This window comes from Lachnellula hyalina (genome assembly GCF_007821495.1).
Source record: "Lachnellula hyalina strain CBS 185.66 chromosome Unknown contig00207, whole genome shotgun sequence".
NCBI classification, from domain to species: domain Eukaryota; kingdom Fungi; phylum Ascomycota; class Leotiomycetes; order Helotiales; family Lachnaceae; genus Lachnellula; species Lachnellula hyalina.
Genome location: NW_022157321.1, coordinates 24741 through 38821, shown reverse-complemented (window position 1 = coordinate 38821; position 14081 = coordinate 24741). Strand labels below are relative to the sequence as shown.

Here is a 14081-nt window from a genome sequence, read left to right as displayed (position 1 = left end):
TACAGTATTCCGGGCCCCATTATTTTTGGACGTTGGAGGGAGTTGTTGTAAAGAGTTATGGCATGATTTTATTCCTCGGTAAAAGCCGACCTAGGATCCGCAACCAATAAAATGCCTTGCATTTCCGGTTTGCCCTCAATCCTAGGACCTGGCGACATACAGAAAATCATTCGAGGTTCATCAGAATCCCATAACACCAACCACAACACCTTCATAACCCGTATTTCCTAATGTCGTCGACTTCACTGCTGCGCATTGCAGCTCGCGCTCAACCATCCACCTTCTTTCGCGCCAATGGCCTCCGTAGCCTGACTCCTCGCTGCTCCAATGCAGTCTTCGCCGTGCCAGCTCTCATCGTGACCTCTGGCTCAGCCAGCAGCTTTAGCACCAGCAGCATCCGCCGCTCCGATGAAGGAGGACACCACGAGGAGAGTTTCGAGGAGTTCACTGCCAGGTACGCTATTATACCCAATGGCCTCGAGAGCGTGCTTTTGAGCATATTTCTACACAGCCGAAACGGCGCAGTGGCCCCGACCATCGAACATCTTCAATTGCTAACGTTCCGGTCCCAAAATATAGATACGAGAAGGAGTTTGATGCTGTGCAAGATGTCTTTGAGCTTCAGGTGTGTACCGCTTGTTTCCCTATGCTCCGGTACGCGTACCTGGATATTTGCTAATTATCGTACGACTTTAACAGCGAAACCTTAACAATGCCTTTGCCTACGATCTCGTCCCTTCGCCTTCCGTCCTTACTGCCGCCCTGAAGGCTGCGAGAAGAGTCAATGACTTCCCAACAGCTGTGCGAATCTTTGAGGGTACGTACCTCCTTTCTGGTGGAGTAGGGGGCTGGGGAAAAGTAATAGAGAGAGATAGGGGCTAACGGTCTTTTGAATCTAGGTATCAAGGCGAAAGTCGAGAACCGTGGCCAGTACGATCAATATCTTGAGGAGCTCAAGCCGCTCCGGGAAGAACTAGGTCTTAGCTTGAAGGAGGAGCTATTCCCCGAGGCAGCGAAATAAATGACAGGAGTTGTATCATGGGTGGCGTGATTGTAGATGGAGCGATGGGATGGTGGTTTAGATGGGAAACGGTACCAGAGTTCTGAGAAGCTCTGTTTTGCCTACTTTTCTATATGTATAGCTGTAACAAGAACTGCAATGCATCTCTCCCTTATTAGAATTCTGTTTCCTACTACGTGAGAAGCTGGTATGAAGCTCTGATAATCAACCGCAGTTTTGCATGGTGTGATGTAGGTAAAGTAACAGTCACATTGGGAGGGATATAGTCCCTGCATGATACCTAGATGCGGGCTGGGAAGTACAAATATACTTTGTTCATGTCGCTTCTCCTCCTCCTCCCCCTCCCCCTTTCCTCTTGGATATCATCTCAGAGAAGCCAGACGAAGGCCGGGCTCTGTAACCGCGGCCTCTTGATTCCCAGTCTCGGTCCTCAGAGAGTGAATGTGCCAGTCGTTCAGCAGGTTGAGGGAATGTATTAATAGCTTTGGAAAGAACTTCCAACCACCTCGACCGCCAACCTCCATAAACGAACTCGCAAACCACAATTTTTGAACATCCTTTATAAGCCCTTTGGATCCTCTTTTTGAGCCAAAATATTACCTACTGCCTCTAAGTCCATATCGTTACTAACGATTCTCTCAATGCTGAGAACCGCTGCTACCTCAACCAATCACAAGCGAGCAGACTCGACCAAACCCAGCTTCCATCCTTACAGAACACAGCTTCTCAAGACACTGCCAAACATTTGAGCGATCAAGTAGACATCTCTTCCTCCAAAGCCTAGAGAGGGTAATAACCACCAAGAAGACGCCTTCCCCCGGTCTTAGCACGACCAGACAAGCTGATTTCGTTCCAAGCACAAGAAGTCAAAGTCGATCTTGAGAGAAAGGATGTCAAGCAGCTCCATGAAAACGCCGCGCCATCAGCATATCACAGATGCGGCAGCCCTTCAACGTTTCCGGAGAACTTCAGACCTAGACGAAGAATTGCGGGATCGTGACCCAGGGGCTTTTGCAGCTTATGTAGGTCACTTACTCTCTTATCACCGATCGATCCTACAAGGCTGTCACAGGAAATTCCGCTAGTGCAGCCCAATCCGAAATCCATCGCTAACGCGAACCCCAGGAACACCAAGGCGTCCTCGATTCCGCAAAAAGAGTCCCCAAAGACACTGCCCGTCGATCGAAGCACCATTATACAAAGCCCTATTCCAGAGATCCTCCAGGAGCAGTCAAAGGCTATAGCGATAGCGGACGTAGAGTGCCGCAAGTGGAAAGCGGGGAGGTCAATGGGGACGCACACGCATATGCACACAAGCCAAAGGACATTTCCGAAACCCAGAAGCAGCGTGACGAAGAGCCATGGTAAGCTTGCTGATTCTCACAACTCTCTTCCGTTCTAATAAAGCTATTGCCTAGGCATTTTACCCCTCCCTATCTTAACGGCAAGAGGTACGTTGCACCAGTCCACCGGTATATCTACTTGAAGTCCTCACAGACGAATCGGCTCACAACGTATTTTAGCTCTGCTGGGTCTCTGCGCTCATCTCCAGCCTATGCACTGCCATTGCCCCTAATGGTACATTCCCTTTCCACTCCGATGCATTTCCTGCTGAACCTCCGCAGAGAAAACACAGACTATTAGGCGGTCCGCAGCCTACCAACAGACTACGATCGACTGATTCACAAACATCTACGAAGTCCAAAACCGTTGCTGGCCCATTCGACTTGACAAATAGCTCATATAGACCAGATGGAGAGCGGGACCACCCCGCAAAGAGACAGCGTGTGGATAATACCATAAACAATACATCTCCGAGGGATGTCGTCAGCCTCGTAGAGGAGTCGCCAGCAAGTCAGAGTATGAAAAGCCGCCCTACAGCTAGATCTGGGTACGATCAAAGTCAACACCAGCAGAGGTATAGTGATTCATTGGGCATAAACGTACCAGAGTTTCGGAAAGTTGAAGAAAGTACCAGAATACAGCACCACCAAAGAGCACCACGCAAAAACAGCACCTCCATAGAAAGTCCACGGGGGCGAGGATCCGGCGGTAACATATTGCGAGAGGAGGGTATAAAAAGGCAAAAGCGCGCAAGGGAATCCGAATCTCTCGATATTTCATTGAACGAGATCTCGGATGATCCCATTCAGGATGACGACGATCAAGCGCGCAGCAAGGTCACGCAGGCCCCGAAACAGAAATCTTTAATTCAAGTCCAGATTCCCTATACTGGAACTGCACACCTTCGTTCACACAGAGTCAAAGATGCTAATAGCAAGGTCCTGGCACGAGCTCCCGCAGATACTGGCCAGCGATCCCCTTATTTTTCGCAAACTAGTGGCCAACCTGATCCACCTCGCCGAAGTAGAAATGCTGATACCTCGGATGTGGACGAACAGTCTCGGAACAGTCATACTTCAGAGGAAATGGGCCCCCCAAAATACAATCCATTGAAACGCGTCGAACAAAATTCTGCGGCTGCTGCTTACGAGGATGAAGCGAGCGTTGATGAATTGGCTGTTGAGCCCCAAACCCCTCGTGAGGTTGCGCGGACTTTATTAAAAGCACGGAGAAATAACACATCTCGTTTAGATGCCTCTAAACAAACCCATGCCAATGTTGAAGTCGTGGAAAGTGATTCCGACGACGAGCTCAGCACACAGAGATGCAACATAAACCATTCAGAATTTGGTTCCAAGACCACACAGCCCTCCAAGTCAGCCCCTACGAAGAAAGCGAAGCACCTAGAAACAGTCCCTCACCACACATATAAAATTGTGGAGATGTTTTTCGAGAACAAGAAATGGCTGGAATGCGGTAGCAAGACATGGTCGATAACTCACACATACAGCGATAAAACTTTGAGAGTATTCGATGAAGTCCGCAGTTATCAAACGGATATATTGACTAGCAAGGTCGACAGAATCATGATGAATCCCGAATGCTCGAAAATCATCATTCACAAAAGGAAAGATATGCAAGACGCAGAGGTTAGCCTGAGGGTGTACTTAGACTTTGGTGAGGCTAGTCAGGTCAAAGAATTTCAAGAACGGCTCAAAAAGGTGGAAGGAGAATCCGTCAAATTTAACCTGAAGGCTGTACACTATCTCGAAAATACATTCTCAAGCAACCGAAACAAGAAGGCCGAACCGAAATCCCAGAGGCGGACGCTCGAAGAAGAACCAGAAGATGTACGACTAGCAAAGAAGAAGCAAGACATGAAGCTCCAGGGGAAATGGGAGAAGCATTGTGATTCGACACAGAATGGCAATACTCGATCGAGGCAAATCGCCACAGATTCCAATGATCTTAAGAAATCTCAGCGATCTAGTGGCCTAAGAAAGAGGATGGAAACTTCGGCAATGGAGATTTCTGATGATGATGCGCAAAACTTAAACTACAATGCTTCTGGGATAGCTCCAAGTCATTTCTACGGTTCGGGTGAGGCAGAGGTCCATCACGATACACGCTCATCCAGCCGGAAGTATGCAAATTCTCCTCGCAAAGCACGGTCTCCAACTCCTGTGCTAGGATGGACTTTGCAAAACCCTAATTGGGAAGAAGGTTGGCACAGCTCACTTGTCTTCGCCGGTGATGGCAAGGCTAGAGCGACAATCGAATCAACCGATATCCCAAAATTGGACGAGGGCGAGTTTTTGAATGACAGCTTGATATACTTCTATCTCCTCTATCTGCAAAAACGCTTAGCTGATGCTCACCCGGATCTTGCGAAGCGAATCTATGTTCAGAATTCGTTTTTCTACGAAAGACTGACCAAGGAAGCAAAGTCACGGATCAACTACGAAGGCGTTCGGAAATGGACTGATAGAGCGAACGTTGACATTTTCACAAAGGACTACATCATTATACCCGTCAATGAGAATCTTCATTGGTACGTCGCGATTATCTGCAACGCCCCTAAGCTCCTCAACCCCGAAATCGAAATAAATGATCCGTCATCTCAACAGTCCAATGAAAAATCAGAAGACCATGGGTTAGAACACGCTGCTCTTATTATGACAACTGAAACTTCTTCTCCGCCACGACAGGTGGCCCCTGATGCCGATGCTAAAATCGCAGAGCTGTGTTTAGACGATGCTTCTGAGAACAAAAGTGGAAGATCAAAGTTTGACGAAACTTCCAATCCTAGCCCATCAAAGGAACCTTCAATAAAAGAAGCCAATATCGTTCCGAATGTTAATGGTCCAGATGAGCGAAAGCGTCAGAATGATGATGATGACGATAATGATGTGGCACCAGTGATATCGGATCTCCTTCCAGCTCCAGCAAAGGCCTCACGCAAGGGGAAAAGGGGCTCAACAGGTCGAAAAAGGTATGATCCTCAGGAGCCGCGGATCATCACCCTGGACTCTTTCGGTCACTCCCATTCGCCTGCATGCTCTAATCTAAAGGAATACTTAGTTGCAGAGGGCAAAGAGAAACACTGTAAGGAGATATCTCCACCACTGGCTATTGGCATGACGGCGAAATACATTCCTCGACAGAACAATTACTGTGATTGTGGTGTGTTCCTTCTTGGCTACATGGAGCGATTCTTCGAAAATCCTGATGGTTTTGTCGGTGGTTTACTCTCGGGCAGCCCACCCGATCATGAAAAGACTTGGGTCAATGCTCCAGAAATACGAAATAGCATTCGAGACATACTTTTTAAACTCCAAAAAGAGCAAGCTCCTGAGCCAGGAAAGAAAAAGGAGCGAAAGAAGACGAAGGCTGCCCTACAGCCGGGCACTATTCCTGATTCAACTATCTCCTCCAAAGCCATGTCCAAAGAGGCATCAACGAGTGCTCGGCCATCTGTATCCCCTGAGGATGCAAAGTCAGATCGCGCCACAGCAGCCATTGCGAGAACGCTAATGGGCACTGAAAGATCAGTCCCTCTCGAGGATCCTCAATCCAAGAGCGAGACGAGTCTTCTCCCCAGGCGTTCGACTCATGTGACGCCCAAAAGTGCCATGAAGCTTGTTACTCCCGATGGTCGCAATCACCACAAGTCGGAAATTCCCGAGTCAGATGTAGAAGATGCCGGGCCCCTGACAAGAGCAAACCCGTCTCCCGCAGAAGCTTTAGAGCTCGGAAACAGCCATACCATGCTCGGCAGTTCTAACGAAGAGGGCGCCCAGTTTGATCAGAGCGATAAATCCTTTGGGCTTATGGGGATGTTGACAAATAAGCTAAAATTTTGGAAGAAGAAAAGCGACCAAGATGAAGTAGCAAATTCAGGGGCCACCGAATCCAATCCTCTGGAGATCGAAGATTCTCAGACAAGCATTGCTTACGAACCAAACCAAGTTTCCAAGCCGCGCTCTCCTGTTCAAGAACAGAAATATGTCCCTATGGTTGAAGACGAATATACAACCTCCAACTTGCATAGTCAGCAGATTCCACCTGATGCAGATAATTATTTTGGTACAGAACCGTCGCTACGAAGAGGTAGCTCGGATGAGGCTATCGAGTGTCCATCTTCAGTAGGTCTAGATGAGCCATTCACAAATAGATCGAGTTCTCGTACTGCCACCAGCGCGTTCACGGCTGGGAATGAGCCAGGCAACGAACACAACGATGAAATGCTCCTAGCCCATACGGTTCGACATACTGCAGCATCGAGCTCGAGCTTGCCATCCAGCTTAGCGCGCGCAACGTCTCTTGGAAAGAATCATTCTAATAAGAGGTATCGTTCAGAGGCTCCCGAGACGAAGAAGCGATTACGTGTTGAGGAAGTCGAAAAAAACAGCAACTTCAGTTATCATGAGATGGGGAGAGATTCACGGGGTTCCTCTGAAGGTAGCGTGGAACAGTTCAAAAGGCAATGGCCTGGCAATGATGTTAAGGCCTTCAATTCTCGTTCCTCCATTGGTGAAAATGGTGGAACCCATACGAAATTTGAAGAGTAGCCCAATGCACGAGCGACGAATTCATTTGCTGCATTTTTCCTTTCTCACTAGCATGGCATGCGGCGTTATGATATCCAATGCTTTTTTTGGTTTTGCAGTCACATTCTGAGCAGTTCGAAAAAGGTTGGGTTTGGCGTTCTGGCTATGACAGTGGACATGTCTCATATAGATATGAGACAATGAGACTAAAATTTGCTAGATTTCTAGCTGGAATATATCTAACTTAAGCACATTTTTCTTCTTCGGAGTGATTGTGACATCTTTACATCAAATACAAAACCCTTTCCTGGGCAGAAACCACGCCGCCGGTTTTGACGTTCAAGCCGAGTGGCACATTGATTAAAAAGCTGCCATGGCAAATGCTGCTTTCTGAATGCACCGCGAAGCAATAAACCTTAGACAAGATCGTTCATGCTAAAATTCGACACTGGCAAGCACTCGACATCACACTGTCACAGGCTGCAAGAAGTAGAAGAATGGATGGAGGATAAACTGAAACCTGGGCGGGATTTATGTTTCTGTGATTTTCTTTTCTAGCTGCTGTCAAGAATACCATCCATTTATTCGTTCATGCATGCATCCATTCACTTATACATAGGAAGGCGTATGAGAACCAGAATGCGATTTTCGTAGGAGCCAGACCAGGACCAATGCAGGAAATACAAGTACCACGCATATAACGTGCTCATCTCACAGCTGGCGGCATAATGGCATGATTGTAGTAAGTATTCATATTTAAGGAGGAGATCTGACAGAAACAAGTGGTGATTATATACTTGCAGAACAACGAAGAGTCACTCGATCCCTCCCCCGCACTACCTGATTCGTTGTATAGTAGCTCAAACTTCAACTACCAGCCAGCAAATATTCTCCCTCGTCGTTCTAACCCCACCCAGCCCCAACTCCCCCATCTATAAAACAAACATTCTCCACTCACATCAAGTTCTATAATTAAAATCATTCCCTCTTCCAGGCTTACTGCCTTACCTGTCTCAAACTCTTCACCCCATCTATCTCAACCTACCCCCATAAAACGACTTCTTTCCCTCGGAGTCAATAAATAACTCTACCTTGTCACCTCTCACTCGTCCTCTCAGTCACCGAAACTGAACATATACAAGATAAATATCTCGAATTTATTTCATGCTATAAACTATTTCGATTGCCAGTCTATGCAAGATAGTATATACAAATGCCATGATGCCACAAACGCGCAACGAGTAAAATGAAAGCGAAAAGGAAAATAACAAAAGGGAAGGAAAGCACATGTTAGTACATGATCATAACCTGCATTGTCTCCTCCGCCACCCTACTTCCTTCCCCACTAGACATCCCAACTCGATCCGCTCGCTATGCATACGCGATAACTTTTCCCATGCTCAATCCGATTCCGTTTGCTATGATCGCCCATTCGTCGCCCCTACTAGGAACTCCCATTCGTAATAACGCCCTCGGCCGGACTTGTTGGACCCGTGGATTTCTTCGACCTTAATGTAAGTGGAAATGGGTATTCCTCTGGGTCTTCCTCCTCACTAAGAATAGTTAGATTAGAACTATCCTCACCTTTGAAACTTCAAACTTACGGCAACTTCCACGCAACATAATCCTCTGTACTCAAGCCCTCTCGTCCTTCTTGCAGACTAGCAAAATCACCAGGTGTCATCATACCGCTGCGGTCGCGAGGTGATCCAGGGACGGAGAACGGACGCGAAATCTTCTGCTCGACGCCAGGGATGAAGTCATCTTCGTCGGAGCTGTCGAACGATGCCGGGTACGCTCTTCTGAGGGCGAGTTGACGGGCCTTGACGTACTCCATACCCATGCGCTTCCAATCGAGTAAATCGCTTAGGCGCTCGGTGCGGTTACGTTGATTGATGCGTTGGCGGCGAGATTTGCCGGCAAAGTCGAACATGAAGGATGTGAGTTGATTGACGGAATCATCGACACCTTTCATGCGACGGTCTACGATGTAGATGCCGTAGTCGGTGGAGTTCTCGATTAGCTCTTCCATGTAGCAGCCGAAGCCTGAAAGGTTGGTTGTGATGCTGGGAACGCCCATGACTGTGCATTCTGCTGGAGTGTATCCCCAGGGCTCATAGTATGATGAGAAAACACCAAGATGAGTGCCCCTAACGAATTCATCATAATCCATTGGCAGAACTGGATTGGCCGAGTTCAAGAACTCGGGGTGGAAGACAATCTTTACACGGTCTGAAGGATGGTTGAACAGCTGCACTCTCCGGATTTGGTTCAAGATTGGGTCCTCGGCGTCATTTGCCATGTTGTGGGTAACAATAGGAGGAAGACCATGCCTCTTCATAGCGAACAACCGTCTTCGAAGCAGAATTTTGTCTTGGCTGGTAATCAAGTCCTTCTCATCTGGCAAGGCGTCTCCTTCGTGCCACTTCAAAGCTCGCTCAAATATTCTCTTGCCGACTCCCTGCTCGATAATATCAACAGTGTCTCGTAGTGACTTGATCACAGCTTGTCCCTTCAGGGCCTCCACTGTCAATGATTGAGTCTGTGCTGGCATAATTATGAATGCGACAACCGTCATCTTGGAACCGGCAGCCTTCAACCGGTGGTTCAACCGTGCTAGAGCTTCAATAAACATATCCACCCCCTTATTCCTGTATTCATAGCGACCGGCGGTGAAGAGGTAGAGGGTATTTTCGGGGTCGAAATCATTATGCCCATAGAAGTGCCCTCTGACAAAGTCATGGATCTTCTCCTTGGATTGTTGATGTAGATTTTGGAATTCGTGCATAGCAGAGAATTTAGTAACATTGAGACCATTGGGAAGCACGCCATCGGGCTTTCGCTTTAGAAGATGTTCGCTTTCATAAGCCGTGATATGAGAGACGGTGGTAAAGACATCGCAGGAATGTGTAGCTGCCCGCTCAATGCAGTACCGGTGGTAGATACCACGTTTCCCAGCCTCATGATCCACATCAAAGTATTGTAGGTTGTTGTAGAAATCGACTGAACCGGCGCAGAGGTATCTCCCGAGGAGGGTAGCGTGGGTTGTGAAGATTGTGGTAACATCAATTCGGCGCTTTTTGCAGAGCGGGAGGGCTACACCGGATAACCATTCGTGGAAGTGAGCAATGACTGCCTTGTTTTTTTCATGGGCAACAAACTGTAAAGTGTCAATAGCCGCTCTAGAAGAGATTTAAGCTTCTTACCTCTCCCAAGAACCATGCAACAAGGTAACCAAATACTACAGCTTCATTGGTCTCGTCGTCCCCGGGAGGAGATGGAATACCAGCAGTATTCCATAAATCCGCCTTCCACTCGTCGAGAAATCTGTATGCGGTCTTTGTGTCGATCAAAATCACCCGGGGAGCTCCCTCGATCAACCAGCGTCCATATACAATGCCAATTCCCCGTTCTTCCATAGACTCGATGGTTGCGGCAAGTTGGGGGTTTGTCGGAGTAAGGGCTTCGACCTCCACAGCAGCCTGTACTGGTCAGTACATACCCTAAAAGCTTTCCGCGCGCTCAAACTTACGGATTGCCGGTTGAGGGGCCCAATAAGAGTGTATCGGTCTCCATATTCTGCTGTGGTGACAGGAGCTTTGGACTTGATGACAGAGTAGATACCACCAACTTGGGTGTGTTAGTATGATCCACGAGCCCTGCAGGGTATTGTGCAACGTACCTCTGTTAGCGACTTCAGTGGCTATCTCAAAGAGATAGTGATTCCGAATGTCTCTATGCTCGGCATGGCCATCGTGCTGTGCCATGGTTGTGTAGTGGACTGCCGCTGCGACAGGTGTAGATGGTGTGATATGTACAACTTCAAGGGATGGGAAGTCCGGTGCTGGGAAAACACTGGAAAGCTTGCTTTTGAGGGAGGATGAAAAGCTATAGTCCTAAGATACCTGGTGGGTAGGTAGTGCTGGATCTAGATGCGAACAGATGCTGGCAGAATTCGCGCTTTCCCCACGCTGGCCCGGCCAGGTCAGCGCGCGAGCCGGCACTGGGGTGACAAGTGACAAATAACGGGCAAAACTTACAGTACAGGTAGGTCAATTGAGGAACACCAACAACGGGAATTGAGTCTGAAATTCTACGTCGATAATGCTGTGAAGATGAAGCTTCCTTGTGAGGGGAGCAGAGGGGAGGGGAGGGGAGGGGAAGGGAAAGGGAAGGGAAGAAAGGCAATAGTTAAGAAAGCGGTGGTGACAGGTTGAAGCTGCAACTGGAGCTCAACAGCAGATTGCCTTTCTGAAGTCGGAGGGTTTGATATTGGGTTAGTCTGTCCGCTAATGCCAATTGCTCCGGGGTGCCTATTCGCTGAAGGGAGGCTGGGAGGCTGGGAGGCGTTGAGTCGGATGGGAAGGCCTGCAATTAAAAACATATCCCTGTCCGGAATGACCTCACTCACCTGCTCGTACGCTGCAAAGCACATTGTATAGCAGCTGCACAGCTTCACGCTTCTTTGCGGGGTGAGTAGTCAAGTTGCATATGACATGAACCAATCAGGAGAGTGAGTTACAGGCAGTTCTTCTCTCTCATTTGTCCCCAGTTTCCACCAACCATCCACCTCCGGATCCCACTTCCCCCCCCCCCCCCCCCTTTTCCACTTTTAATACTGCGCATGTGAACGTCCCTTCTGCGTGGGATCCGCAAAGCTAATAGCAGAAAATATCACCTGATCCACTCCGAAGGCGGGGCTCCAATCTCCTCATGCCATGGTGATACGATCGTCGACTTCCTTTCAAGCAAGCCAAGGCCAAGCAAGGCAAAGCTCACCACGAAGCAGAACCGTAGCGTGAGCTAACTACACGTACAGTGCTGCTGCGCTGCCGTAGCTGAGTTTACAATCTTTCCCAGGTCAAAACATGACTTTATGTCTAGCCTCCATACTCAAGACACCCGTCCATTGAGTATCGAAACACGAAATCAATGTTATCTACCCGGGAGAAGTCAATAACCACCAGAACTGGGTATCGCCAAAACCCAAAGACGTTTCCTCCACAGCCTCAACCTGACCTTTTACTAGTTCCTCTTATGAAGCAATTGCATACGTCTGGGGAGAGCCCATCTTCTCGCAAACGCTCAATCTCCGAACAAGTTACCTAGCTATAACACCGAGCCTGGCTACTGCACTGCAGTACTTCAGATACCCCGATCAGTAGCGAAGGCTTTGGACAGATGCTGTGTGTAACAACCAAGGAGACGACAAAAAGGAACATCAAGTCGCGTTCATGGGCGGTGTATATGGGACTGCTTTGCATGTGCTCTGTTACCAAGGCCTCAGATCTTTGACCGCAGACCCTTCAAATATGCATCAGAGATACCTGGAATTCCAAAATCTTGCTTCGGTGAAAACCAATGCGGATAGTGGAGAAAGACAAAATGATGCACCCGATGAAGAGGAACTGAACGCCAAAAGCTATCTAGATCCGCGTCCTCGACCAATTCTCGACCTAGAGGTATCATACATGTCAAGATGACAAGACATACAGTACAATACCATGCAGCGCTAAATAGTGCCCAAGGCACCTCCTAGGAATCCTTTTCCTCAGAACTCCTTCCTTGGTAAGATGCTTCAGAGGTCAAGATTAATGTCAAATCACAAGTGTCGAGTTTAGCAAATTTCATTATGTTTCATTTAGTCTTGAAGTTCCCGTAATAGATATTTTATTCTTGATAAGGAAAGAAATCAAGCTTATCTCCTTTGTCTTAAGGAATTTTTCTGTTTTATTATCTGTGGCATCCCATCACCAGGACTACCCGTTTCCAGGAGAAAGAACGAGAGAGACAAATAATCATGGGCTGTGAGCACGAAGCTGATCTTTGATCGTCTCGAAAAGCTCGCTCCGAGACTGATAAACCTCCTCGAATTGCGACGCAAAATCGGGAGCATCCGTCATAACAACATCCTCGGGCTCCCCATCATCTTCCTCCGTCTCCATCTCTTCAATGCCTGGATTTGCAGCCCCCCGAACTTTCACACACGGCTCGCACGAACACCATATCGTAGCGTCATGCGGCTCCTGATTACCTCCTGCCCGATACATGCGACACCATTGGCAGAAGCACAGGTCCCAAGGCCGGTGGGGATCGAGGTCTGTGATGGTTCCTGGGGCGATGCGGAGATCGTCGTTGTCTTCGAGTGTGAAGCCGGGCTCGCGGATAAGGCCCTCGACGTCCAACTCCTCGAACATCGGGATGTAGGCAATGGGGTCGAAGAAGGCGTTTCCTTCTACGTACCAGCATTCTGATGCGTCTGTTAGGGCTGGGGATGCTGGGGGTGCTTGGGGTTGGTCTGAGTAGTCTGAGCCGGAATCGCTGTCGTCCATTGTGAATACCCAATTGGAGTTCGATTGGTTGGTGGTTTCGTCTCCATTCCCACTCTTACTGTCGTCGATTGTAAAAAATATCAAGTTGGAGTTTGAGTCGTCGACTTCGCTTTCTCCAATGTGGGACTGTGAGTTCGTTGGGTTGTCAGCGGCTTTGTTTCCACACTCAATGTCAACGAGTCTAAGGGCTCGATTGATTAAGCACTCTTCGTCGCGGTCTTCGTCTCCATTCTCACTCTCACTATCATCCATTGTGAATACCCATGTCTGCCACCAATCAAGATCTATATGGTGAGATTTCCAGTCATGGGTAGGAACAGGGCAGAAGATTGGAGACTCCTCTCCTCTGTCGATCGACATCGACGAGCTGACAACCATGCAAGCTGGCTCTGGCTCTGGCTCTAGCTCTAGCTCTGGATCTAGATCGCACCACGGCCGGTAAACAACAATCGCGACTCCAGGAAGCAAGACATCATTGTCTGCTCTGTAACCGGGCTTTTGTTCCTCTACCGCGAATCGCGGCCGCTGAAACATTACCCCCACGCTGGGAAGGAAGAATGCGTTGTCCAGATCTTCAGACACGGATTCATTGTCTAGATTGTCATCACTGGGCTCCTGTGTCTCTGGAGCGGACCAACAATAATTATTTTCCCACCCGTTCTCATCGTCGGCGTTATATTCGGAGTCGATTAGCGGCTCGATGCTCTCAATGTGTTCGCTGGTGCAAGCCCACACGTTTTCGAAATCCATTTTATTTGGAAAGGTCTCAGAGTACTGTATATGTACCTTTAATGGAAAGTATGAGTCGGGTGGATGCACGTTTGTTGGATGTGT

At 48.3% G+C, this 14081-nt stretch overlaps 2 protein-coding genes across 2 annotated transcripts; one reads left to right on the top strand and one right to left on the bottom strand.

Moving 5' to 3' along the window:
- Positions 1-230: 230 nt before the first annotated feature.
- cox-6 (Cytochrome c oxidase subunit, mitochondrial) lies at positions 231-1021 on the top strand (the record flags this gene model as incomplete). The annotated part of the gene is made up of 4 exons (XM_031153440.1): positions 231-454; positions 580-625; positions 700-817; positions 900-1021. The coding sequence occupies 4 exons, from the start codon at positions 231-233 to the stop codon at positions 1019-1021; spliced, it is 510 nt and encodes a 169-aa protein (XP_031001846.1).
- Positions 1022-8359: 7338 nt separating this feature from the next.
- gsy-1 (Glycogen [starch] synthase) lies at positions 8360-10682 on the bottom strand (the record flags this gene model as incomplete). Its single annotated transcript, XM_031153439.1, has 5 exons — positions 8360-8468; positions 8520-10075; positions 10122-10397; positions 10448-10545; positions 10598-10682. 5 exons carry the CDS (start codon positions 10680-10682, stop codon positions 8360-8362), a joined length of 2124 nt encoding a protein of 707 aa, XP_031001844.1.
- Between the last annotated feature and the right edge of the window lie 3399 nt (positions 10683-14081).